General features: G+C 40.6%; 1 protein-coding gene across 2 annotated transcripts in view; it reads left to right on the top strand.

Moving 5' to 3' along the window:
• The first annotated feature begins 8,463 nt into the window (after window positions 1–8,463).
• Window positions 8,464–27,338, top strand: part of LOC115799167 (collagen alpha-1(XXVIII) chain-like) — a 45,668-nt gene continuing 26,793 nt past the window's right edge. For both annotated transcript variants that reach the window (XM_030756197.1, XM_030756190.1), the window contains exons 1-14: window positions 8,464–8,728; window positions 8,859–9,016; window positions 10,418–10,992; window positions 12,703–12,723; window positions 12,812–12,874; window positions 16,421–16,474; window positions 16,573–16,617; window positions 16,806–16,832; window positions 17,257–17,301; window positions 17,435–17,479; window positions 17,819–17,872; window positions 24,031–24,099; window positions 24,208–24,276; window positions 25,741–25,809. In XM_030756197.1, coding sequence (XP_030612057.1) covers window positions 8,866–9,016; window positions 10,418–10,992; window positions 12,703–12,723; window positions 12,812–12,874; window positions 16,421–16,474; window positions 16,573–16,617; window positions 16,806–16,832; window positions 17,257–17,301; window positions 17,435–17,479; window positions 17,819–17,872; window positions 24,031–24,099; window positions 24,208–24,276; window positions 25,741–25,809 — 1,287 coding nt within the window. In that variant the 5' untranslated portion in view covers window positions 8,464–8,728; window positions 8,859–8,865. The remainder of the gene's footprint in view (window positions 8,729–8,858; window positions 9,017–10,417; window positions 10,993–12,702; window positions 12,724–12,811; window positions 12,875–16,420; window positions 16,475–16,572; window positions 16,618–16,805; window positions 16,833–17,256; window positions 17,302–17,434; window positions 17,480–17,818; window positions 17,873–24,030; window positions 24,100–24,207; window positions 24,277–25,740; window positions 25,810–27,338) is intronic.

The raw sequence follows: 27,338 nt of genomic DNA, 5'->3' as shown, positions 1-27,338 counted from the left end.
ATGACCGCTTACGCGAACTGCGCCTGCGCGCAACGTAAAACAGGCCAAAACGAGCATGCGTAGTAGTTAAGTGTATGCAGCTGATGTTCTGTCCTCGATAGAGCTGGCCTAGTTGACGGCAAATGTGAATGTCGAATGACCGCCCAAACAAAAGGTTGCATATGATATAAGTCATAATTCAGTGGTTCAGTGGTTTAGTTTAGTGGGTTAGCAGATAACATTGCTAACCCAGCGGGTTAACCCAGAAATTCATTGTCCAATTAATCCTTATTGTTACTATCAGTCACTAACAGTGATCTCATTGAAATGAGAAAGAGCCACAGGCCCGTGCTTACACATTAGTACATAAACAGTCAGTAGACCTTTACCTTACTAATGGTAAAGATTTAAAACATAAAAAATACTGGAAAGCACTACTGAAATCATACGTGGACAGACTGAATATGACTCCTGCCATTTCAGTTTCTCAAAATACATTTTAAGAAACTTTAATGTCACTTTTTACATTGCATTATTAAGATTTTACATATAAAACACAAGGTGCCTAAAAGGTACCTAAGCTAAAATTTTAAATGGATGACTACACTTAAAATATTTATAATAACAAACTTAGTGACAGTACATAAATGGTAAATGGACTGGTATTTAAATTTCTACTCAGTTTGAGTGCTTTGAGTGACACAGCATTCTACAAGGGGCCGTTTCAGCTATGGTTGATGCTTCAGGCTACTTATTTTCTAATGCCAAATGCATCAATCTCATTGTACATCCTGTATAATGACAATAAAGGCATTCTATTCTATTCTATTCTATGAGATGATGGAGTGTCAGGATATTCTGAATATGTGATGTGCACGAGTCAAACAGACATCCACCAACAAGCACACTCACAAAGAGGTCAATATTAAGTATTGACCTCTTTGTCAATACTTAATATTGACAAATATTAATAATATTGCAATATTATTTGCAGAGAGTATCCATAGAGGGGATTATTGAGCTGTCATGGAATATTTTATACAGGATTCTCCCACTATTGCATGTATTACATTACTGGAATATTTTAGCACTTTTGCACATTATTTTAATGTTAATGTATTTAACGACTGTATAAGATAATGGGCTATGTAATCTATCACAATCCTGTTTTAAAAATCATAATTAACAGAAATATAACAGAAGTATACAGTAGATAAAAAAAAAATAGCACACCACAGTTAGTGCTTGTAATGTAAGTCATCATAGAATTATTTACTTTGGTAATTTTTATTTTGTGGTAGCAGTTTTTGTTTGTTTTTAATAACTGTTGTCAGTTTGCTGACCAATGAGCTTATGTGATGTTTGTATGTGTGTCCCTCCACACGTCACATACAAGCATCGGTCAGCTTTCACTCAAACTTGCACACAGTGATCATCTAATTGATCTTGGCCGAAATTCAGCTCAAGGTCAGACTGATCATGTTACAGCACTTTACTCCTCCTAGAGTACTGCTCAGATTTGACTGAAGCAAGGCTGATTTTTCCTGGATGTGACTAATTTGCAAGTTGATTTTAATCGACTGAGACGTCGAGGAGCCGAGGTGTTAACAAATCTTTCTGTGGAAATCCTGAAGACAAATGTCCCCTTGGTCTTATTTTGTGCTGCTTCATCAAAAGGCAGTTTTGGTCTTATGTATTATGGAACAAAATAAGTGTCTCACAGCTCCAAAACAAGTGAGGAGATGACTCCAGCTTTTCCTGCCAGAACAACATGTTAATGTACATGCATGTCTGATATATTTGCTGAAAATCAATCTGTAGCATGCAGTTAGTCTGGGACAAAGCTCAGGTGTCAATTGTAATCCCACCTGATTGACACTAGAGTGAGCTGCTGTACCAAAAGAAGTAGAACATGTGAGTGATGCTTTTGTGTTAGTGTCTTCACAGTTGTTTTGGTGCATGCATCAGACTTTTTTTTTTTTCTGATTAACCAGACTCAATAATAAATATCATCTGGAACATATTAATACTCTGCTAGAAAAGTCTGTTGTCTTTACATGTTTACTTTTTCAGCAGCACACAGTCAGTGCTTCCACATTCGCAAGCAGGAATGAGCATGTCGATGGACTCATCTTTTTTTCTAAAATGTCAAAAGCAAAAGTCATTCCTGATTACAAAGCGTACTTAAGATTCAAATCACTCTGAGGGGTAAAAGGGTGCTATACAGAGCATAACTGCAGGTGAGCTCAGTCAGTATGAAATAATAAAGTTCAGTGCTGGCATTCCATCAGCTTTTCTTTAAATGGGTTTAAAAAACACCAAAACTTTTGGGTATTGATGTAAGTGAAAAATTGGCATCCCTCCCCATGCTTGCCGATGACTATCTGCAGGCTCAGATAGATCTCTACTAGTCTGAATTTGCCTGCAAAAACAGCACATGTTTGAGTTAAGCATCCTCTGCATACCCCAAACTAATGACTGAGCTTAGTTGCTAGGCTTTTAGGTTTGTGTTGCTGCGTTATTACAGGCACAAGCCCGTTGGAAACACTTTTCTGACATTTCCGATTTAAAAAAAAAAAAAAACGCTGCAGTGTAGTCAGTGGAATAATGCTGACGTCAGCTGGCAGTCTTTCCTCAGTGTTTAGACAGATTTTGAGTTTCTGTTAGTGTAGCCACAGTGATCTGCTGGATGAGTTCATGAGTGTGTGATACAAGAATAGGCATGTTTATTCAAACACTCCAATGTGGCAGAGGTCGATGCGGTTACCATTCAAATAGATCAGCTTAATGTGCTATTTAAAAAGCAAAATAGGATCATTATGAAGCCATGTGTGGAATCTGCTCTCTGTTTGAATCTATAAAAAGTAAAAAGTGCTTTACAAACTCTTACAAATGTTTCTTATCCTGAACTAATAACCTTTTGCAAAGCTGCTCATCATGCTTAGGACAGGTTTGACAGCACACCTTTGACCTTCCATAGGCAGAGTCCCTGCAGCGCTTATCAAGAAACAGTGTTGTACTTTCTACTTTGGATCAAAGACTTCATGAAGTGATGGGAGCAGTGAGAGTGTGCTCACAGTAGAAGTGATGCTTGCAAAAGGCTATTTCTTGTTTTTCTTCTTCCTGGTCTATTCAGCCCTGCTATTGGCAAGGCTCTAGGCAATGCTGCGGTGCCTGTGGTTTAAGTGAGATGAGTGCCTGACTGGACTGAAATCTTCACACTTGTTCATGATGTATAATCCACAGAATATACTTAAAAGATGAACACAGCCAAGTGTTTTCCAGTTAATTAGTGAATTCCTGTTGCTGAAGCCCTGAGCTGAGCGTCTGAGCCAGTGCCATCAGCTGAGGCTGATGTGAATGCTATAACCTGTGGATAGTTGATTAGTACACGTTGGCATGCCAACACCGAACATTAGAGCTGCTAAACATCCAAATGTTATTATTATCAGCAAGGTTTGCATGCTAATGCTAATGCAAGCATTTTGCAGCTGCATTTTGGCCAAAAAATATCAATGTTTAGAAATGTTGCGTAGATTGCAGTTGAATGTAGATTTGCTGCTGTACTTGGGATGATCATTGGCCAAAGTTTGGCTGTTGGTCAGATAGCCTCACATTTGACTCAGAATACTTTGGCATGCAGAGGAGTTATTGGTTGATTCCATGACTGCAAGGGGCCCGTGTCATGTGGTTGGAAAACAAGCCCAAATCATCACCCCTCCACTGCCATGCTTGAGCATATGATGTGCTCGTGCTGATCTGCTAATCTTTGGTTTTCACCAAACGTGCATTATAGCCAAACATCTCCACACTGGTCTTGTCTGTCCAAAGGACATTGTTCAGAAGTTCACAAGACTTCTGGAACAAGTCCTGCAACTTTTCAAACCTAAGAGAGAAGAGGCTTTCTCCTGGCAACATTTCTAAACAAGCCGTATTTGTTCAGTCTTTTTCTACTTGTGTGATCATGAACTTTAACATTTAACATGCTAGCTGAGGCCTGTAGAGTGTGAGTTGTAGCTCTTGGGATTTTGCAGTTTCTTTGAGCTTTGCATGGCCTGACCTTTGGGTAAATTTACTAGGATGATCACTCCTAGGAAGATTTTATCCAGCCACCCATTCTCTTCCACTTATACTGTTCAGGTTCTCACCCTGAGCAGTATAAGTCTCACCCTAGCTGACATAGGGTGAGAGGCAGGCTACACCCTGTACAGGTCACTAGCCTGTCGCAGGGCTAACACAGGGAGACAGACAACCACTCACACTCACATTAACACCTATGGGCAATTTAGAATCACCAGTTAACCTAACCCCAGTAACTGCACCTCTTTTACTGTGGGAGGAAACCGAAGTACCCGGAGAAAACTAACCACCACACCACTGTGTTGCCCAGGAAGACTTTAGCATTGTGTTAACACCACCTGAAAGCACCAGACCAGCAAACTTCAAAACCTACTGAGTTGTTAGCATGGCTGTGAGCTATTTATGTGGGTTATTTTATTTGTAAGAAAGTAAATGATGCTCGTATTACGCATATCATTTGTGCATTTTATCTGTGACTAAGTCTTTAGAAGCGCTCATATGCATGTGTTTGATAACTACCTGAACTCCTTATGTGCCATGATAGTTACACAATAAAGACCATTTGGATTTTAAGCCTGGCAGTGCAGCCATTATCTCTCAGCGCATCACACTGATATGAGGACTTGTTGGGACAGAGATGCGTGTTTTGTTGCTCCAAACAATCTTCCAAATGCGTGAGGTGCAGTGATGCGGCAGTCAAGAGCTTCAGATGTCTTTCGCCTTCCTCTTGGTGCGGTAACTATCTGCTCAAAGAACATGCATTATCTTGTAAAAGCCATGATTAAACTAAAGTCACTGGAAATATAACTGGAGGGGTTGTGAGATATCAAAGAGCTAAGTAGCTGCTTCCATAGTGTCATAAAAGAAAGCCGTGCCATACATCTTTTCCAAGGAAACCATTTGCTCATTGAAATTCAATTCTGTCATTGCATCAAAATGCCATGCCCTGCTCTTTATTGATGCCCTTTATTGGTGTCTGCATTTCTTTAGAGCATCACATTGCTTTTTTTTTTTTCCAGAATGAATTATCTTTATTAATTTATTATCATGCTCTCAGTGAATGTCAGTTAATTCCTGTCAAATTTAGCGACATGCTGGGGTTTGCATTTAGAAAACCTTTCAGCAAATGAATGCACACTGATTGTAAATGCAGCCCCTGTTTTACTGTTTGGTTTTACAATCATCCAGAAAAGTGAGAAAACGAAGATTTCTTATTTTTTATTTTTTATCAAAAGTGGATTTGCAGCTGCCTTGTTTAGTTTGTCAGAAGATTCTCCAAATGTTGTGGTTATTCATTTTTTTAAAGGCATATCATATTGAAATTCAGTGCTATGCTGTGTCCTAGTTTTACCATATGGTGTGTATTATGGAACAAAATAAGTGCCTGTGCAACAGAAGATTCCTTGATTCATGTGAAATATCCAAAGCAGATGAAGAAACTACAGAAGTAATTCCCAAAGGTCATTGCTTTGCCTAATCAGCACTTCACACAAACGAAAGGGATATGAATAAGATTTAAGGAGGTTTATCTTTGATGGGGGGGGCATTCAGGTGACAGCTTACCTTTACCTGGATTCAATAAAACAGCAGGTAATAAAAGCACACAGAGTCATTCCAGTTTCCAGTTAGGTGAGTCTGGTTCGAGTTGTGCGGTTACAGACAGCCTAGGAGTTTAAGACTCCTCTGATCTGTTACTACATAGATATTATAATATGTCTGAGGGATTATGAAACTTTTCTTTGGTGCTGAAAAGGATACACAGCAGGTTCCAATAAAAACCTGGACTGGTTCTGTTATAGCTTTTTATATTTAACATTTAGAAAGAGAGAGCAGATTTCTCCCATACTGGCTTCTCTCCATTGGCTCCCTGTTAAATCTAGAATAGAATTTAAAATCCTTCTCCTCACATACAAGGATTCAGGAGACAGACACCCTCTCTATTTTTAAGATTAGACTTAAAACTTTCCCTTTTGATCAAGCTTATAGTTAGAGCTGGATCAGGTGACCCTGAACCATCCCTTAGTTATGCTGCTATAGGCCTAGGCTGCTGGGGGGTTCCCATAATGCACTGCTTCTTTTCATTCACCTTATTTACTTTGTTTTTACTCCGCTTTGCGGAATATCAAATTAATTGATATTAATCTCTGGCTCTCTTATCCACAGCATGTCTTTTTTCTCTCCTCTCAGCCCAACCGGTCACAGCAGATGACCCCCCCTCCCTGAGCCTGGTTCTGCTGGAGGTTTCTTCCTGTTAAAAGGGAGTTTTTCCTTCCCACTGTCACCAAGTGCTGCTCATAGGGGGTCATTTTGACTGTTGGGTTTTCTCTGTATTATTGTAGGGTCTTTACCCACAATACAAAGGCGACTGTTTGTTGTGATTTGGCGCTATATAAATAAAATTGAATTGAACTGAACATTATTGCAGTAACATTGCATCACATTACATTGGGTAACTTGAACAGGGTTGCTCGTATGCAGTGCTCGTTCCCTTGGCTTGATGGAGATTTCTAGCTTTATTTTTTAGCACTTTATTTTGGTTCACTCTCAGTTCTTTTTAGCCACTAAAAGTTCTAAAAATCGAACATAACCACCTGATTAGCAACCAACAAGCAGCTTAATATAGAGCATATGGCGCATTAACTATGAGTGGCCGTTAGGGACATTATTACTGAAACGCTCTCACAAACACTACTGAAACGCGCTCACAAACACTACTGAAACGCTCTCACAAACACTACTGAAACGCTCTCACACACACTACTGAAACGCTCTCACAAACACTACTGAAACGCGCTCACAAACACTACTAAAACACTCTCACAACACTACTGAAACGCGCTCACAAACACTACTGAAACGCGCTCACAAACACTACTGAAACGCTCTCACAAACACTACTGAAACGCTCTCACAAACACTACTGAAACGCGCTCACAAACACTACTGAAACGCTCTCACAAACACTACTGAAACGCTCTCACAAACACTACTGAAACGCTCTCACAAACACTACTGAAACGCGCTCACAAACACTACTGAAACGCGCTCACACACACTACTGAAACGCTCTCACAAACACTACTGAAACACTCTCACAAACACTACTGAAACGCGCTCACAAACACTACTGAAACGCGCTCACACACACTACTGAAACGCGCTCACAAACACTACTGAAACGCTCTCACAAACACTACTGAAACGCTCTCACAAACACTACTGAAACGCTCTCACACACACTACTGAAACGCTCTCACAAACACTACTGAAACGCGCTCACAAACACTACTGAAACGCGCTCACAAACACTACTGAAACGCTCTCACAAACACTACTGAAACGCTCTCACAAACACTACTGAAACGCGCTCACAAACACTACTGAAACGCTCTCACACACACTACTGAAACGCGCTCACAAACACTACTGAAACACTCTCACAAACACTACTGAAACGCGCTCACAAACACTACTGAAACGCGCTCACACACACTACTGAAACGCTCTCACAAACACTACTGAAACACTCTCACAAACACTACTGAAACGCGCTCACAAACACTACTGAAACGCTCTCACAAACACTACTGAAACGCTCTCACAAACACTACTGAAACGCGCTCACAAACACTACTGAAACACTCTCACAAACACTACTGAAACGCGCTCACAAACACTACTGAAACGCTCTCACACACACTACTGAAACGCTCTCACAAACACTACTGAAACGCGCTCACAAACACTACTGAAACGCGCTCACAAACACTACTGAAACGCTCTCACAAACACTACTGAAACGCTCTCACACACACTACTGATAATAATAAAAGCTAAATTATTTTTGATGTATATGTATATGTGTATTGATATATATTTTATGTATATAGTGTTTTTCTATTCTATTTTATTTCATTTGTTTTATTTCCTCCTTCTTCTCTGTACTGAGCAGCTGAAATTTCCCCGTCGTGGGATCATTAAAGTTTTATCTTATCTCATCTTAACAAATTTAAGTGTAGAACCAAGTGTTTTATTCTTTCTTGCCACATTTGCCAGAATAATTTCTCAGAATAACACAAAATCTACTGAAAAACACGACAGACAGACAGACAGACAGACAGACAGACAGACAGACAGACAGATAGATAGATAAAGACACTGAAAATATGTGTAAATATGCTCATTTTGCTAATAACATGACTGACAAGGTCACATGAACACTTACTGAAAAAAAGGGAAAGGCGACTGTTTGCTCATGTCTTTGTAGAATGTCTGTAACTGCCTCTCTATCTCTCTACCCCTCCCACACTCTCACCAAAAGAGAGTGATCATCAGAAAAGGGCCGGACTTCTCTTCATTTAATGCAAGCATAGGGGTGGCTTGAATTTATGGGAGTCCCATGAGAGTCAGAATAAAGGTTTGGGGTATTTCACTGCTGCTCCAGCTTCTGGTGTGATCATATGGTGTCTGCTGCATCTGGAGACTCTCTGCTTCAATCCAACCACTGCAATAGGCCCATCAGTATGATGCACAGGACATGGAATCAAACTTACTCTGAATGAAGAAGTTCATATTTGTCCTGTTTTCACCTTTTTTCTGAACTTCTTTACGGCCAGGAGAGCTGCGGAGTGCAGAGCACGAGTTATTAGAGAGTCAGCAACACTGTAAGGTATGCATGCTTGATGGCTGAGTCTTAAACATTTATGCTTGTTAAAGCTTGTTCTGTGAGTGTGTTCAGGGTTTTGTGGAGGGTATTCAGATGCATCTTTAAAAAAAAAAAATCCATATATCCCTCCTAGGGAAGTCATGGTCCCCTCCATGCACTGGCTCCTGCTGCTGTGGGGACTTCAGGGTCTGTTAGCACAGGACTATGAAGAAGACTATGAAGACCCAGTGGTGACCACAAAGAAGAAGAACAAAGTATATTCTTCAAACTCCATACCTCAAAATGGCAAATGTAAGTTTCTTGTTTCAAACATTTCTGGGAAAACCAGAGTTTTTTTTTTTTTTCTTTCCCACTGATACTGGAATTTGGAGAAAGTGATGTGGAATTTGTTCAGGTGTGTAAATAGCACTGCTACAGGTGAAAAAAAAAAAACAGAACATGATACTCAGCAAGGACATTGCTGGAGGATACAAATCCACTTGGATTGATCATCTATCTGAGGCTTCTCAGAGCCATCCATCTCCCTTGTGACCATTCAATGCTCCGCTACCCAAATGTTTTATTCGCTCAGAATCTTGTTTCCACGGGCGCATTCTCTCCGTGACATATTCCCGTGAAGATTAATGTGATTTATCCTCAGCCTATATTAGATCTGTGACCTCCTTCCACCAAGGTTGGCGCAGGAAGTTTGAGTTACTTTTATTTCCTTTTTAAAATGATGTCACATTCATGAACTTATCACACTTTTCTGGAAAAGGGATCAGGGTGTAACAGTCAATAAATCACCTCTCCACCCCCCCACCCCCCCACCCCCCAGAGGACCCACTGATAAAAATGTCAGCCCTACTAATGAAATTCGTTTGACTGTGATCAGTGGGGTCTTTGCATTTGGCTGGATATGAAAGCAATAAAGGATATGAAAATGTCTAACCAACCAACTTGACAGCAGCAAACACAAGAAAATTCATTGTATCCGGTTATTTAGAGGTTTGCTGTGAAGACAAACAGCTGTCCTCTAATGATGAAATCCCAGATGCATTGCAAACATGGAAGGAGCTACCTTTGATGTTGTTGAAGAGATTAATACCAGAGGACCATAATCTGTATGTAAAATGGATGGACTTAGCCACTGTGATGTCGATTGCTGATTTGGCCATTGGTTTTGTGGTGTTTGAGGATTTGACTGAGAAGCTGAGAGATGTTACATGCTCATGCTCGCCAACCTGTCACAAGATACCCATGCCCTACAGCACATCCTGCTACCCAATACACCTGCATCACCTACTGTGACTTCAATTAAAGAAACAAAAGTATTATCACCTTTTTGTTAGTGTTAACAGGTACTGGAAATGTAGCTGTTGTTAGACTGCACTTGAATTTCATAGGTTTAACCAGTGACTGCTTTCTAGATTCACTGGGTTTAACCAGTAAAATAATCAATGAGCTTATATCACCCACTGAATCGATGTATAATAACAAAACGTGACTGGATTCTGCTACATGTCTTCTCTGCTCTCCTCCCTGCTTTCCTCTCGCCTCTTTATTAGTATCTACTATTTAAAAGCTGAGACTCTTTTAAGACAGCTGATATATAAGAATATTGGTGTTATGCTCCATCCTTATTCCTTAAAACTTAAAGTGTTAAATTTTTACTTTTGCATTTTTCATAAAGCCAAGCTCCTCTCTTCCCAGCGCTTATCGATGAGGACTGCAGTTTGGAGATAGCTTTTCTTATTGATAGCTCAGAGAGTGCCAAGGACAACCATGCCCAGGAAAAGCGCTTTGCCTCAGACTTGATGGACCGACTGCAGGGCCTGCGGCTGCAGTCTGGGCGGGGGGTCAGCTCCCGCGCAGCCCTCCTTCAGTACAGCAGCCATGTCATCATAGAGCAGACCTTCAAGCAGTGGCAAGGCACAGAAGACTTTAAGGCCCGGATTGCTCCGATTGTGTACATCGGCCATGGCACCTACACCACCTACGCCATCACCAACTTGACCCGCATCTACTTGGAAGAGTCAGACAGTAGCAGCACAAAGGTGGCCATTCTGCTCTTTGATGGCATCTCGCACCCGAGAAACCCAGACATATTTTCAGCTGTGGCTGACGCCAAGAACCAGGGTGTCCGTTTCTTTGCCATAGGAATCACACCTCAAGCCAATGAGCCCGCCAATAAAGCACAGCTGCAGCTAATTGCTAACTCCCCAGCTTCCCGCTACCTTCACAACCTGCAGGACAGAAACATCGTGGAAAAAATTATCAAAGAAATTGTGAGTAAAAACTACATTCAATTCTTGCTTGTTTCTTGGATTGCATGCAAAACAATAGGAAAGTCCCTTCCTGATTTATTAGTTTTTTGCATATTTGTCCCACATCAGACAAAAGATAATTAGAGTAAATACAAAATGCTGTTTTTAAATTATTATTTGATTTATTAAGGGAAAAATAAGCCATCCAAATGGGGGCAAATACTTTGCCAAGGCACACAAAACATTGAAAGCCTGGATTTAAGTGATTAGTAGTTTTACCAAACTGATGAGCATTCTTCAGAGCAGAACAAAGAACATAAATCTTTCCCATTTATAGGAAAAAAAAAAAAACACTTGGAATAAGATATAGATCCTTCAGTTGTAGTTCACTAAATACCTTTCCATGCAAGGACCTCGGAAGAAATGGCTGTGCTCTTTATGTACATGCTCAGACATGCGTGTAATCACGCCGAATCAGCTAGAAACAACATATCTTTGGCTTTTACACTGCTCGTGAAATTGCATGTATGATACCAGAGGGCAGAATTTTATGACCGATAGAAGCTTCAGAAAGCCATTATGCAGACAGATGTTTCCCAAATCAAGGAGTCCAATAAGCGCTTCCTCTGCTCCTGCCATTGTTGCCACCCACTGCTCTGATTTCTTTCCTTATTGCATCCCTTATGTACACCTGCTGCCTGCTGCCATTCTAACACATCCGCTGTCATTAGCAATAGATTTCTGTAGCCATACATGATGGAACTACGATCAACTCTTTTCTCGCTCACTTAAGTTAGTTGGCTTTGATTTTACAAGCATTTCCAACTAGACAACTGCAACATGTGTTGCTCTGAAACATCCTGCAGACACCACCAGGCTGCTGTCAGTAACATGTGCTCCACATTAAAACCCTTTGTGGGAAAATTGGGTGCAGTAAGCACAGGAACCCAGCAAACCCATGCATGCACGCTATATCATTCAACAAGCCCCTCAAATACAACTCAAGCTTCAAACTCAAGCTTTACTGTTGACACAGCTGGTACGCATGCAAATATGATAAAGGAAAATCTTTATGAAAAACCTGTGCTGAGGCTCCCAGAGCATTGAACAGACTGAAATCTGCTGGCATGCAATAGCCCAGCAGCAGCCTCACTCAGGACTTTCATCTCATTTCCTGGTACAGTCAGCATCTGCATGTCATAAACATGTGCTCCTGTCCCGGCTGAGAAATCGTCTTTTATCTTCAGGTCTCACTGAACAGCAACACTCAAGTTGTCTCTCAATGGACAGCCTGCAGTGTCTTTAGAAACTGCTCCCACCTACAGGAACATCCCCTGGACTGCTTGGCTGGGCTATTTTATCAATCAGTGCATGTGGTTTGTGTTTAGGTTCAGCAGAATTTCAAACCGTACTCATTTTTGTAGACAATCCAGTCAGCTTTGAAGAGAAATACAGCCTGTGGGGTGAAAACTGAAAAATGAGCGTGTTACAAGAGGGAGCGCAGGATGAAGTCCACTCGCTGAATCAGGTGAAGGATGGTCTTTAGCAAAAGTGAACCCAGGCCAGCAGTTTATGGGTTTAATTGAGGGGTTTGGGAAGCAGGTGTTTATAGTTTTGAGTCTTTTGAAGCCAGAATGTTGCTGTACGTTATATTTTAAACTACCCTGTTAACTTGTTTTAAACAGAAAACCCTTACATCATCTTGATATTGTTCTCTTTCATGCCCCACAGACAGCTGTGGCTGATGATGGGGTAAGTCTTGAGACTGATATGTTTCCACATATATCTTGTTTTGTGCTCCTGTATGGCCCAGCTCACTTTTTTCCTCTTGTGTTCAAAGTGTCCTCCGGCCCAGAGCAAGTGCATGTGTGAGAGGGGTGAGAGGGGACCCAGTGGACCTCCTGTAAGTAATCTGATTCTACAGAGCATGAAAATGTTCAAAATTAAACAAATCAAAAGAAACGATTAAATATAAAATTACATTAATAGTATTGGGTAATGTTACTTTTAGTGACAGATTAAAAAGAAATGGATTTCTTTAAAAAAAAAAGTTCATGCAGTTAAACTTTTTGTTCATATCTGAAAAAGAAAGTACACCCTCTGTGAAATCTAAGGGTTTTCATATATATATATATTAAAAAAAATCTGATCCTCACCAAGTTCTCTAATACAACCTCAGATGAACAACAGCACGTGGCTTATTAAGTTGTTATTATTTATGTAACAAAAACTAAGCCAAAATGCAGAAGCAGGGTGTGAAACTGAACGACCTATTACCTTCTTAATTCCTATGGAAGCAAACAGCTGTCAGGTGTGAGCATCTCGGCTGGTCTGGAGCATTCAGATGTGTGTTGACGCAAAGCAGGAATCGCATCAGCAATGATCTTAAGAATTACTGCAATTATTGCTCCCCATCGGTCTGGGTGAGAGAGATTATTGACAGGCGGAAAACATTCAACACAGTTTCCAATCTTCACCCAAATGTCAGACTGTGCACGGCTCAGAGAAATTACACAAAACTCAGGAACTACCTTTGAGGCCTCAGTTATCAATTTAAATGCTAAAGTTCATGCCAGTAGAATTTTTAAAAGGACAGCTTCTTTAGAAGGGTTGACAGGAGAAAACTTCTTTCTTGGCAAGATTGCAAAGTTGCATCTGAATAATCCACAACACGTCTGGAATAATGTCCTTTGGACAAAGAACACCAAAGTGGAGATGTTTGTCCATAATGCGCAGCTCCACATTTGGTTAAAAACTAAACACAGCATATCAGCACAAACATCTCATACCAGCTGTCAAGGACATTGGTGGGGGGGGTGAGGATTCAGGCTTGTTTTGTAGCCACAGGCCCTGGGCTCCTCACAGTTACTGAGTCAATCATAGATTCCTCTGTATACCAAAGTATTCTAGAGTAAAATACACAGTTACGATCAGAGGTTTGCATACACTCATCACAGGCATGAATCATTTAATGATGTCTTTGCACTGTTCTTTTTCTAGGGTGGAATAATTGTACAGCATACATCTTTCATGACTTAAAAAATAAGGTTTGGGTGCACAAGTTTGATTTTGTTCTGGGTTTTCTCTAATCCACTTGGGGTCAGAATTATACGTACAGGCTCGAGTATATACATACACTCACTTAAATCTTTGAATAACTGGTGCTGAAGGTTCTATAATGTTTTTTAACTTGACAAGACCAATGCCTATGAACTTCCTGTTAGTGATCATGATTGACTACAGTTAGTAGTTTCTCTTTGCAGACATAAAAAAGATTTGTTTGACAGCACTCGTTAGATTGACCAATACTCTCTTGGAGCCATTTCTAAACAACTGCAGATTCCAAGATCATCAGTTCAAACAACTGTACAAAAGTCCAACTCCTCCACTTTGTGAATGTACCAGTACCACTGTCAGCAAAACAGCTCCAGAGTATGATGCTAGCTTTGAAAGCCTCACTTTTACTCCTCCAAATACACCTCTTGTCATTGTAACCAAATGGCTCAAGTTTTGCCTCGTCTGACCATGAACTTTTCTCTAGAAGGTATTTGATTGTCCACGTGGGCAGCTGCAAATTTTCAGTCAATCTAGAAAGTGCTGAATTTGGAGCAGGGGTTTATTTCTTGGTTGGCACCCTCTCAGTTCATGGTGATGTAAAACCTGCTTCGTTGTGGACCGTGTCGCTGGTGTTCAGCAGTTTCCAGTGCAGGCTTGACACTTGCCATTGAATCATGGGGTGTACTTAGGTTTTCACATGTATTTTCGCTTTGTTTTTGTTAAATAAATAATGATGTAACGGTGCCATATATCATATCTGAGGTTGTACTTGACCTGCAAAGGACTTGATTATAATTCTTTTTAATTCTATCCTGATATGTGAAACCTTAGAAAGTGGGTATACTTTCTTTTGACCAGTTTGAGTACAGATTAGCTAGGTCTCAAAAGCTTATCAACTAAAGCTGGGTTGTACTCGCTAACAGAAGCTAGCTCACACAGCTAACCAGCCTAGCTTGTTAGCCAGTTACGGTCATAACTTTAGTCATTAGAAAGGTGTGTGCTGCGCTTTTTCCAATCAAAATGTCAACAATAAAGTAGAAAGATGAATAAATGAATCTCAGCTAAATTAAAAAAAATCTGCAGTTTGAAATAGTGAAATTGTATTTAATAAAACAGAGTTACATTGTAGCGATTGCTACTAAATAATTTTACAACTGTCGGTTCGTTTATCTGTTTAAAACAATCTGTTCGTGCTGTTATTTATTTTAAATGGCAATTTATTTCTTATTAACTACTGTCCTGAAAAGACCCTTATTCCCAAACTACAGCAGCACAGCTGACACTATGCCGAAAGGCTAATCGCACGTTTTTGGAGGAAGCTTAATAAATCATATGGGTTGTGAACAGCCCTGCGTCTCTGCAGCAGTAAGAGTAAAGCAAATGCTTTACATTCCTCTAGCAGTTTATTGAGAAGAGGTCTAAATTTATATGGGAAATCAGGAGAATCCCGTCTGCTTGAAAGAACCCAGGGAATTTGGGATTGTCTGAGGACACATGTTCAGCAGATAAGACTTCCTTTGCTTGCCAAAGCCATGCCGTGATATGAGCACGTCTTTTATTACACAGAAAAGGTCAGCCACAATTAGACGCTGTAGTTTTGCTTTGATGCATTTTCATAGGATGAGAACAGAGTAATTATCCTGTAAAACCTAATGCTCCCAACAAAAGCTGTGGAAGCGGTGTGTGCAGACAGATACACACACACACACACAGGCAGGCACATACTGACATGCACATTTCACAGCACTAAAACAGAGAAAAGGAACCAGACAGTAGTTGAGCTAAGTACACGCACATGCAGACTACTTCAGGTCTCCTTTGCCTCGTTTGCTCCCAGACTCAGTGATTGTGATGAACTTAAAACATGTTTCTGCTCAACAAAAATAGCTGTTATATTGTGCATTACAGAACATAAAGCAGATGATAAAGAGGAAGGCTATTTTATTGGCCTAAAGGTGTGTGGCTAGGTGTTTGTATGCATGTTCTCTGTCTTTACTGGGAAGAAAGTTAATTAAATAACATTTAATATATTTATTTTAATTAAGAGAAAATATGAGACAAAGTATAAAAAATACAAAATGTGATATAACATGTAAATACAGTTGAAAAGTGAAAGGGAACTATTCAGTTGATTAACTGGCTCATCATGATGCAGTGCTGTGGTCACAGCACAAAGACCTTCTGCACATCTTCCAGCTCAGGTGAGCCTGTGTCACAGTTCAGCTCTCCATATTGATCATTTCCACTGCATTTGGTATTTTTATGGGGGAAATTTCAAAACTTTCTATGCACTCTGTTTCAAAGCATAATTTAATATTTTGTATGGGTTTGGCGTTTTACTCTGTAGGTGACTGCGTGCCTTTTAACCTTGCTGCCATTACTTTCTCTACAGGGCAAAAAGGGCCGTCCTGGAGAGGATGGAAACCCCGGGCCGAAAGGACAAAAGGTGCAAACTTCTTTCAAATTTATTTTACAAACTCTTGATACACGTGCAGACAAGGTGGGCTGCTTTTCCTGTTAAAGCTACAATCCTCCTTTTCTTAGGGTGAGAGTGGGCTCGGTGGACTTCCAGGTCGGGTTGGAGCAGAGGTGAGTTTAAATCCACTTGCTAAGGTCAAGGCTAAGTCAAGATTGACAAGTCCAGCATGAAAACCTTAACAGCCCTCCTTCAAAAATCCTTGCTGTAGAATGAGAAGTATTTTTCTGTTAACTGTATGGCAGCATTTTGCTCTTTGTCTTTCTCCTCCCGACTTAACAAAGCTGTTTTGTACACACAGGGAAAACCAGGATACAAAGGGGAGAAGGTATTGTATGGACGCTACCCTCTCTATGTCTATTTGTGTAATTATGGTTACTCAAACATTCCCATGTTTGTGGTAAATCCGTAATACTGGAACTGCAGAATGATTTCCTCCATATGTGATATAATGCTGCAGCTTTGGAAATGTGATGCACTTTTGTTCCCCTTTGTTACAGTATGTTTAATATCAAGCTACCATTTAAGTCTTTCTGCTTTATTTAGAAGGACTTTAAGTCCAAAGTTATCTCACTGCTTCGCTGTCGTAAACCAGCCTCTGGCTGGATTTTGAAAACCCATCATTCCAAATGAAAATGATCCTTGGAAATTGCACTCTGTGTCATAAACATATCATAGGAAAGCTGTGGAATACAAGTCTTAAATAATGTTCCACTAAACACCTCACTAAACATTTTTTTATTCTTTTACAGGGAGAGAGGGGCGAGTGTGGCACACCTGGAGTTAAGGGAGACAGAGTATGTTTGAATGTTATGAATGTGAAACCAAATTTATATATATTTAAACATTACATAACTGCTATAAGATTAAAGCATTGCTTATGATCACCCAGGATTATGACGCTTAACACATTAATTTTTTTTTTTACAGGGTCCTGAAGGACCAGTTGGCACAAGAGGAAATCGTGGAATTCAGGTTAAATCTTTTTGTTATCAAATCAGCCAACAAAATATCAATTTTGGCAACTAACAATGCAGATGGCAGATTTACAACTCAAAATGATATCATAACAGTGACAGTTGCTTTCTCTAGTGACTGTTACTGCCAGTTAAGCACCAAGAAGTGTAGCCTGATCCATACAGCCATAGCATGTGGGCCCTTGTTCAGGGGATTACTTAGCAAACAGTCTATTATTTGTATTTTAAATACGTCAGTCTGTCTCATCCATAATTAATTTACAGTAAATTAATCTACTACTCCAAGCAGTATACGTACTACAGGTGTGCCACTCTCACATATTCATTCCTAATTTAGGGCCTGCCTGGTCCGCCTGGTGATACTGGACCTGAAGGTGTGATGGGGAAAAAAGTAAGTACTCCATCATCCAGATTCTGCTAACTGCAGTGTTTTACATGTTTGAAAGTAACATCTAGAATACTGGAGGTGCGCAGTGTGGTTTGTGGTCTGTTTGAAATGTGTTTTTATATTGGGGGATAATGTTGAAAACCATTTACCCTCAGTTGTTTGCATGTTGGATAGTGATCTGTTTGCTTTCTTTTAGTTTTTTGTTTCACTGCCTGTAAAGATTATTTGAAAATGTTTGCCATCATCATCAGTTTTAAAGAAAAGTAGCTTTTTGTTCCCGTGTTGCTCAGCATAGTATCTCAACAGTGTCAATCACTAAAGGCTACTGTGTTATAAAGTATAACTTCAAAATAACATCCATCCATGCATCCATGCATCCATGCATCCATCCATGCATCCATCCATCCATCCATGCATCCATCCATGCATCCATCCATCCATCCATGCATCCATCCATCCATCCATGCATCCATCCATCCATCCATCCATCCATCCATGCATCCATCCATCCATCCATCCATCCATCCATCCATCCATCCATCCATGCATCCATCCATCCATCCATCCATCCATCCATCCATCCATCCATCCATCCATCCATGCATCCATCCATCCATCCACCCATCCATCCATCCATGCATCCATCCATCCATCCATCCATCCATGCATCCATCCATCCATCCATCCATGCATCCATCCATCCATCCATGCATCCATCCATCCATCCATCCATCCATCCATCCATCCATGCATCCATGCATCCATCCACCCATCCATCCATCCATGCATCCATCCATCCATCCATCCATCCATCCATCCATCCATCCATCCATGCATCCATCCATCCATCCATGCATCCATCCATCCATCCATCCATCCATCCATCCATGCATCCATGCATCCATCCACCCATCCATCCATCCATCCATCCATCCATGCATCCATCCATCCATCCATGCATCCATCCATCCATCCATCCATCCATGCATCCATCCATCCATCCATGCATCCATCCATCCATCCATCCATCCATCCATCCATCCATCCATGCATCCATGCATCCATCCACCCATCCATCCATCCATGAATCCATGCATCCATCCATCCATCCATCCATCCATGCATCATCCATCCATCCATGCATCCATCCATGCATCCATCCATCCATCCATGCATCCATCCATCCATCCATCCATCCATCCATCCATCCATCCATCCATCCATCCATTTTCTTCCACTTATCCTTTTCAGAGTTGCAGGGGGGCTGGAGTCTATCCCAGCTGTAATAGGGCAAAAGGCAGGGTACACCTTGGACAGGTCACCAGCCTGTCGCATGGCCAACACAGAGAGACACACAACAATTAACACTCACATTCACACTTATGGGCACACCTGGTTTGGATTTTGTTAACACTTAAAATTAGAAGTATTGACACAGTGGTAGAAAAATGTGCCACCACTGGCAGGTAGGGGCATTGTTGGTTAGGCTTCACCTCCGCTAATTCCACTCACTGGACTCAACCTGTCAGCTATGTTTGTGGTGTGGGTGAATTTTGAAATACTATTATGCCTTGTTGTGAGTTACAGCCTGAAGTTTGTGCTCTAGTTTTGGGAAGTGAAGTAGTGGTTGGAGAGCTTGTTGTTGTGTTAGCAACGACAGCTGTTTCTGGCTTAGGCACAGTTTGCACTACTATCATGTTACTGTCGTTTGGTTTAGTAAAAATAAATATTTCTGTTATGTCCCCATATGAGGGCTAGTGGATGACAGGGAGTAACAGTTACTGGAGATTTATAGACTGCTCAGTTACCCTTTATTCGCTTTATTCTCAAAGTGAAATTAGCTGATTATAATGCAGTCAGTGTGCTGGTACACGGCATATTGGATCTTTTGTTTTTTATCCACCAATCATGCAGATAATTGATGCACTTTTGTGATGCAAGGTACTATATCAAAGTTTGATAAGGGATTACTGAATTGAGTACAGTAATATGTTACATTTGTGTTTTACAGAAAAATGTAATGAGATTACAGTAATGCATTACAGTCCCATTGTTTATGTCTATGGTATTAAACTAAAAGCAGAACCACTCGAGGGGAAAAGTGGTCAGTATGTAGCTATAAAACTGGACAGCGATCAGTGAGTGGTTGTTTCTACACTACATAGCAAAGAACACCATTAAGGGTGAGAAGTGTACAGCATTGCAAACTCAACTGATGACCATTATGTGTACCTAATCAGGATACCTATAGAGCACTTCTTCTAGCAGTACTTAAACACACTTACACACATAAAACATCAATGTGAGATACATATCTTTGATTATCTTTGGTTATCAACAGTAATTATCTGCACCAGCAAAAGTCAGGTCAAAGTTCAACAAACTTGAATTGTAGGTGCACCCCTGCTGTGAGTAATACGTCTCCACACAGAGCTGTCACAACACCTCAGATACACTGACCTCCAGAAGAATATTAACAGCAGAGCTATATAATATGAGGTGTTTGCATTTGTCATCCATTTTTTTAGTGTTACAGAGAAAAAAAAGTGTTGTGTTGATTTCCTCACTCTTCCAGGTGTGCCACATTAAGGTAACCACTAACTGACAGGTGTAGCCAGAAGGCAAACATCAATGTGAAGGTTCAATTCAGTTTTATTTATATAGCATCAAATCACAGCAACAGTTGCCTCAAGGTGCTTTATATTGTAAAGTAAAGACCACACAATAATTTAGAGAAAACCCCAGCAATCAGACAACTCCCCCATGAGCAAGCAGTTGACGACAGTGGGAAGGAGAAACTCAGTTTTAAGAGGAAGTAACCCCCCGGCAGGACCAGGCTCAGGGAGGGGCAGTTATCTGCCATGACCAGTTGGGGCTGAGGGGAGAGAGAGGATAAAAGACACACTGTGGATGAGAGACAGAGATTAATAATAACAGAAGACAGAAAACTGACTAAAAGAAAAACAGTTCAGAAGTAAGAACAGAAAACAAGTGTTTGAAAAACATAACAGGAAAAGGAAAAATTGAGTACTCAAGAAAAAGAAATGAAATAATACAGTCTAATGGCCCAATGAAAACAGTAATGATAAGAGAAAAAAAAATCTATCTGTCCTGAAGAAGCACAAAACAGGTCAACTTATCATCTGTCCAGAGAGCAAGAAGCAAAAGCAGCACAATCCACATTTCATGGAAGAATTGAACTACAGAATCACAGATGCTGTTTGGAATTTACCAAAGAATAAAAAGAGAAGTCCCAAAGCAAAGTTTTCTGGATATATTAGACCAAAAAGAAAAAGGAAAAAAAAAAAGGGAAGTGGTCAGGATGTCAACCATTTCATCTTGCCAGTAAAATATTTAGAGTTGGCCTTGGCTAATGGAACAAAGGTCTATGTAACCAAATATTAAAATATAACTTATTTCTGTCTTCTCAAAAACTCTATGGGTGCAACAGACACACATATCACAGGGGGTGGCTGTAGCTCAGGAGGCAGAGCTACAGCTCAGGTTGGTGGTTGATGGCTGCTCCAATCTGCGTGCCAAAGTGTCTTTGGGCAAGATACTGAACCCGAGCTGCTCTCCAGTGCAACCACGAATGAATGTGAATGTTAGATAGAAAGCGCTTAAGTGTAGAGAGAAGTGCTTGTATGAATGGATGAATGAGGCATGTTGTATAAAGTGCTTTGAGTGCTCAGAGTAGAAAAGCACTATATAAAAACCAGTCCATTTAATTCCATCTAAGTAACAGATTTTAAATTAAAAATTTTGTTCACTAAATTTGAAGTACAAACTACATGAATGGGCTATACCACACTGTAAGCTATATAATCCATCCATCTATCTATCCATCAATTTTCTTCCACTTATTCACTTATCTTTGTTGTAGGGTCTTTACCTTACAGTGTAAAGCACCTTGAGGTGACTGTTTGTTGTGATTTGGTGCTATATAAATAAAATTGAATTGAACTGAATCCAGGGTCGGGTCATGGGGGCAGCAGCCTAAGCAGAAGAACCCAGACCTCCCTCTCCCCAGCCGCCTGCTCTGGACAAACACCGAGGTGTTCCCAGTCCAGCTGAGAAATATAATCTCTCCAGTGTGTCCTGGGTCTGCCCCAGGGCCTCCTCCCAGTAGGACATGCCAGGTATATCTCACCCAAGAAGCACCCAGGAGACAGATGCCCAAACCACCTCAACTGGGTCCTTTCAATATAGAGGAGTAGTAGCTCTGCTCTGAGCCCCTCTTTAATAACTGCATTCTTCAACGTGTCTCTAAGGGAGAGACCAGCCGCCCTCATTTCCACCGCTAGTATCAGCGATCTTGTTCTTTCGGTCCCTACCCAAAGCTCGTGGCCATAGGTGGGGGTAGGGACATAGATCTACCAGTAAATTGACAGCTTCACCAGGCAGGCCGTTCCGTTAGAAGCTATATCACATATCAGCTAATAATATTAAAGATTCTCCAAAAAGTATCTGCAGCACCAGTGGAGGTGAGGCTTAGCAGACAGCAAATGACTATTCCCTATGTTGGTACACCTGTCAATCAAAGCAGCCGCGTCATTAGAACTTTAAGCCGAATGAGTATCCTAATGGTTAAATAATAAAATAAACCAGTAGTACAGCTGAAGCCAAAACTATCAATAAAAGCCAAAACAATTTTTTTTTGCCAGACTGTAAACATGCTTTTCAATGCTGTAAGGTTGGACATGTTTACACAAAAGTCTGTAGGGATGGACTTGCTTTCAGAGCTAGCTTAAGTGACCGTTATAGGAACTGCAGTTTTTGGTAGCTCCACTTTCAAACCCCCTCTTGTTGTTGCTTTTGAGATGCAAGCTAAAGCCAGTCCCTACCTTTTCAATCCACCTTCACTCTGGCCATGACTATGAACACATTTGATTTTCAATGTATCTGCACTGCACTGCATGTCTTTAGAACCTGTTCCCAGAGACCACAAACCAACCCTTCGAGTGTAATAGGGAACTAAAAGAGACATAAATCAAACATTCCTTTGTATGTGAGGGAATTCACTCTGAGCCAGAGACTGGCCCTTCCCCTTCTCCAGCCTGAAAACGTTCATCAAAGTTGACCCACAGCCTTAAAACCAGATGTATGTCTGAAGGATTCTTTTTTTTTTAGTTGGGTACATAAAGTGCTCTGCGGTCTGCTCTGGATTATCTCCTTTACATAGTTCTACCAAAGAAGCAGCCAACAATCCTGGTACCCGTGAAGCAGTAGAGATGAAGAATGAAATGCACTGCTGCACATAGAAGTATGTGACATAAATAAACTGTTTGGGCTGATGCTAAGACACTTTCTCAGAAAAATATCACACACGCACAACACTGACATTTACAATGCAGTTCGATTAAATTCATCCAGCGCTGGTATAAATAACATCACGAATGTCAAGTATCTCTACAAACTGATGACACCGATTGAATGACGATACTTTTGAACACTTTTATTGTGAGTTATGATCCATCCCCATTGGAGTATTTGAAAGCTGCTCATCTGTTATTACCTTGTCAGCTTATTTGTCTGTTCCCACTTTTTAAGCCCCCCGTCCCGTGTTATACCTGCCAATTCTGCCATGAACACACACTCCCCACCAAGTGTTCCCTCCTTAATTATTTTTGGAAGAATGTTCATGTTGATAGTCTGGCTGTCATTCTATATCACCCGAATGGCAGACTAATGTCTGGCTTTAAACATTGTCCCAACTTGCTTGAAAGGGCAACCAAAGAAAAAAAAAAGAAAGCACTGGTATGCGCCCGCTAACATTTCTATTACCTCTTCACGCCTCCTGTTTGCCCTCCTGCTGCACACCGCAGCTGGGATTTATGACCTCTGAGTGAATAATTGCATTCTTTAACAATAAAGTCTTGACTGAAGGAATGAAGGAACCCTGTAGTACACATATAAACCCCCTTTAAAACAGCTGAGGATGAGAGGGGAAAGGGAAAGTAGCTCATGTATGTTTGTGTGGGTGCAGAGAGTGAAAAAAAAAAATCAGTCACTTTAGACTGTTTTTATTAGTTTTTGTCATCTGTAAACTTGGGGAACCTTTCTGATGTTTGCTGATCCAAGCTTTCGATTAACACAACTGTATGTGCAATGGTTCATGCCTCTCTGTAACCACAAGTCTGTCCCTGCCTGTCTTTTTACAGGGGGAAAGGGGACTTCCTGGGCCACCTGGAATCCAGGGGGAACAAGGGATCGGCCTTCCGGGACCCAAGGTGAAGTCTGCTACCCTGTTGTTTTGGATAATAAAGTCATGAAAGCCTAATAAGGCACCTGAATCTCACCCTGTGTGAGCACTCCTCTCACCATCTTGTACTCTGCAGGGTGATGTCGGTTTCCAGGGGCAACCAGGGCCTCCGGGTCCTCTAGGAATTGGTGAGCCTGGACCACCGGTGAGAGAAACTAGCATCTCAAGCTTCACACAAGTGGTGCACAGTAACTATAGAAGCTTGCAAAAGAGCCCCGTTTTTGGACAAGCCAGTGACAGCTAAGATGAGTAAACCTTGAATGGGCAATCGCTTAACGGTGGTTCTGAGTGAGCCCAGGAAAAAGGCAACAACATGTGAGGTCTGCAGCAGGGAGAGAGAGAGAGCTGAGTGTAGTGCACAGGTCTGCATTTAACCCGAGCCCGTATTCAGGTTATAACTGCAGTCTTGCTTATATGGACTGACCCCCCCCCCCAACATGAAAACCCAAAGTCCTGCCACAGTAGCATGGCATATGCAGTTATTAAAGAGAAGCGTGAGAAGCTTTCATTGTTCAAAAAAAAAAAAAAACAGTCTTTCGTAGGGCTGCACAATTATGGTCAATTAAGGATTTTCACGATTGTTTTGATCAGTATTGATCATTTATCACAAATATTCAGTTAATTTATATGTGCTGTATTCTGCTCATTAAAACATTTTTTTGCAGATAAATACGGTGTTTATTCTCCTAAAAGCAAAAAAGGAGAAGGATGTCCAGAATAGGTCAGCACACAAAGGGCCAACAGCATGATGAGCAGGGAGCATCATAATGTTTTGGCTCATCTGTGTGTTAAATAGTTTAAAAAATATAATAAATCTGAAAGGTCCTTAAGGCAAGTAAAGAAGCAACAGAAGAAAATACGGACGTCCATGCAGAGGCAGCACATTTTACCTTGAGAGACAACCTGAGTTAGCTGTGTTGCTTTGCTGTACAGGCACTGCTCTGCTCTTTGCAATTGATTTGTTCTTGGTTAACATCACTTGTGCTAAATCCAAAGTATTTACCAACTCTTTAACCTAAATAATAATTTTGGCATGAATGTAACCAAATTGAATTGTTGCCTAAACTTCACCAAAGTGCAGCTGAAAACTAAACTGATAATAAGAATTTTAAGTCTAACAATAAAAATCAAAATTTTGACTTTTGGCAACACATGCAACCCTCACCTCAGTGAAAGTCTTGTGTTTGACCCAGCCATTCAATAAAGCCTGACCTGTGAACCTTGCTGCTCTACATATCACCCCACCTGACTATTAAAAAAGCTTTCTGGCAGAAGGCCCTGAAGGGAAACCTTTCCCACTAGCAATCTGTGATCCGACCACTGCTATGCTGCTAATATCTTGGCCAGATGTTACAGGACACATTCAGAATGGGTGAAATCTGTTTTGGTACCACACAAAGGACCAACAGCATGTGTGTGTGTGTTAAATAGTTAAATAGATAATCCTGAATGATACAGTAGAGTCCTTAGACAAGAAAAGAAACAACAGAAGAAAGTATGGACATCCAGGCAGAGACATTACATTTTACCTTGAGAGAAAACCTAGCTTACACGTAAGACATACTTTCATTTTCCTCAAGTTTTAATTTGCATCCTTTGTTTAACTCAGGGACCTCAAGGACCACAGGGAGTCCAAGGAGAGAGAGGGCCAATAGGAGAAGGTGTCCCTGGACCAAAGGTGAGTTGGAGTTCATGCCTTTTAAGACTGAATTTTTTCCTGTAAGACTCATGCGCTCAAGCCAGGGAAACTCTTAGAACCGCTTTGACCCTATTTAATGCTTTCATATATCACCTGTCTACACACTGACCTGCACAAAGGTCCATCTGGGCTCCAGATTGCAGGTTGTAATGATGGGAAATTGACAATATGTACGGTTGCAAGACATAATAACGCATAAGTTCCATAAGTTCACAGCGCAGTATGGCTCTCATTACCTCATGTTCCACTGACTGTACCAGTACAGGACATGAGAACATCTCCGCATAAAGCAGAAGATTCAGAGATGGTGTAGGACGTGTTGTCAGTGACTCACTGAGAGAGGAATTAGTCTTTTCCGATGTCTGTGTTTTCTCAAGACTGTCAGGCACACACAGATATAATAACGCATAGTGTCTCTCGACCACATGTGGGTGTACAATTTCATGATTTTATGTTTTCCTGCCATCTTCTCAATACTTCAAAAAGTAATATTTTTTAAAGTAATTCACACATGAGAGATATCTTTGACATTTTTAGGCCAAAAAAAGTGTTCATTCAGCATGTGACTCCTTCTAGTGTTCAGAAGACTTGCATAGAATTTTTTTTTTTTTTTTTGCACTCTTTGTGGTTCCTGTTGTCATCCTTAGTTTTTCCCTTTTTTTAAGCTATTGTTTGTAAGCTTCTGATTGGCCAGCATTTCTGTATGGTTAGAGTTATATCGCCACCTGCTGCTTCAGCGTGGTTTTTGACAGCAACAGGATTTTTTGTGTTTTCATGTGAACAAAGATATTTGTGAGAATGAAAGTAGAAAATCCCCATTTGAAAAGAAAATATATATATCAGTGTACATGTGGATATAGGCTGTGTGTGTGTGTGTGTGTGTGTGTGTGTGTGTGTGTGTGTGTGTGTGTGTGTGTGTGTGTGTGTGTGTGTGTGTGCTGCTATCAGAATGTACGGTTGTATTTATTTCTTTTTTTACTCAGTAATCAAGGAGCTGTTTCTATCAATCTTTCATCAAATGGAAAACTGGCACATGGAAACCCTTAAATCCAAGGTCCATTATTATGTACTAGGGTATACTCAGAAAAAATGAGAATCTCTTTGAAAAATAATGCATTTTGAGAAGATGTAGATGTCTGTGCATAATTTAGCAGTTAATTTTCCTCCAGCAGTGTAAAGCATTCATCACAGACTTGATCCATCCAACAGAGCTCCTTTATCCTTTTTAATTTTTGAAATGAAATATCAGACTTTGTACTTAGATTATTTAAAGCATCTGCCCCAAAGCTGGATCAGCTCCATAAGCAATTAAAAAGAACATAACTCTTTATCAGTGTAACTGGAAGAAAAAAAAAATATGTTGAATACTGGCAGCATTACTTTGTAAAGCGTTTTTCCTTTCTGTCACACTGCAGGTGTCAAATCCGACCATATATCACACAAGTTTGTTGTCTTGATAAATGCACACAGTTAAATTAAATGTGATAACTGTGAAAACTTTGTGGCTT

Source organism: Archocentrus centrarchus, chromosome 2 (genome assembly GCF_007364275.1).
Source record: "Archocentrus centrarchus isolate MPI-CPG fArcCen1 chromosome 2, fArcCen1, whole genome shotgun sequence".
NCBI classification, from domain to species: Eukaryota; Metazoa; Chordata; class Actinopteri; order Cichliformes; family Cichlidae; genus Archocentrus; species Archocentrus centrarchus.
Note: the sequence above shows the minus strand (reverse complement) of the source record. Positions and strands in the feature narration are given on the sequence as shown.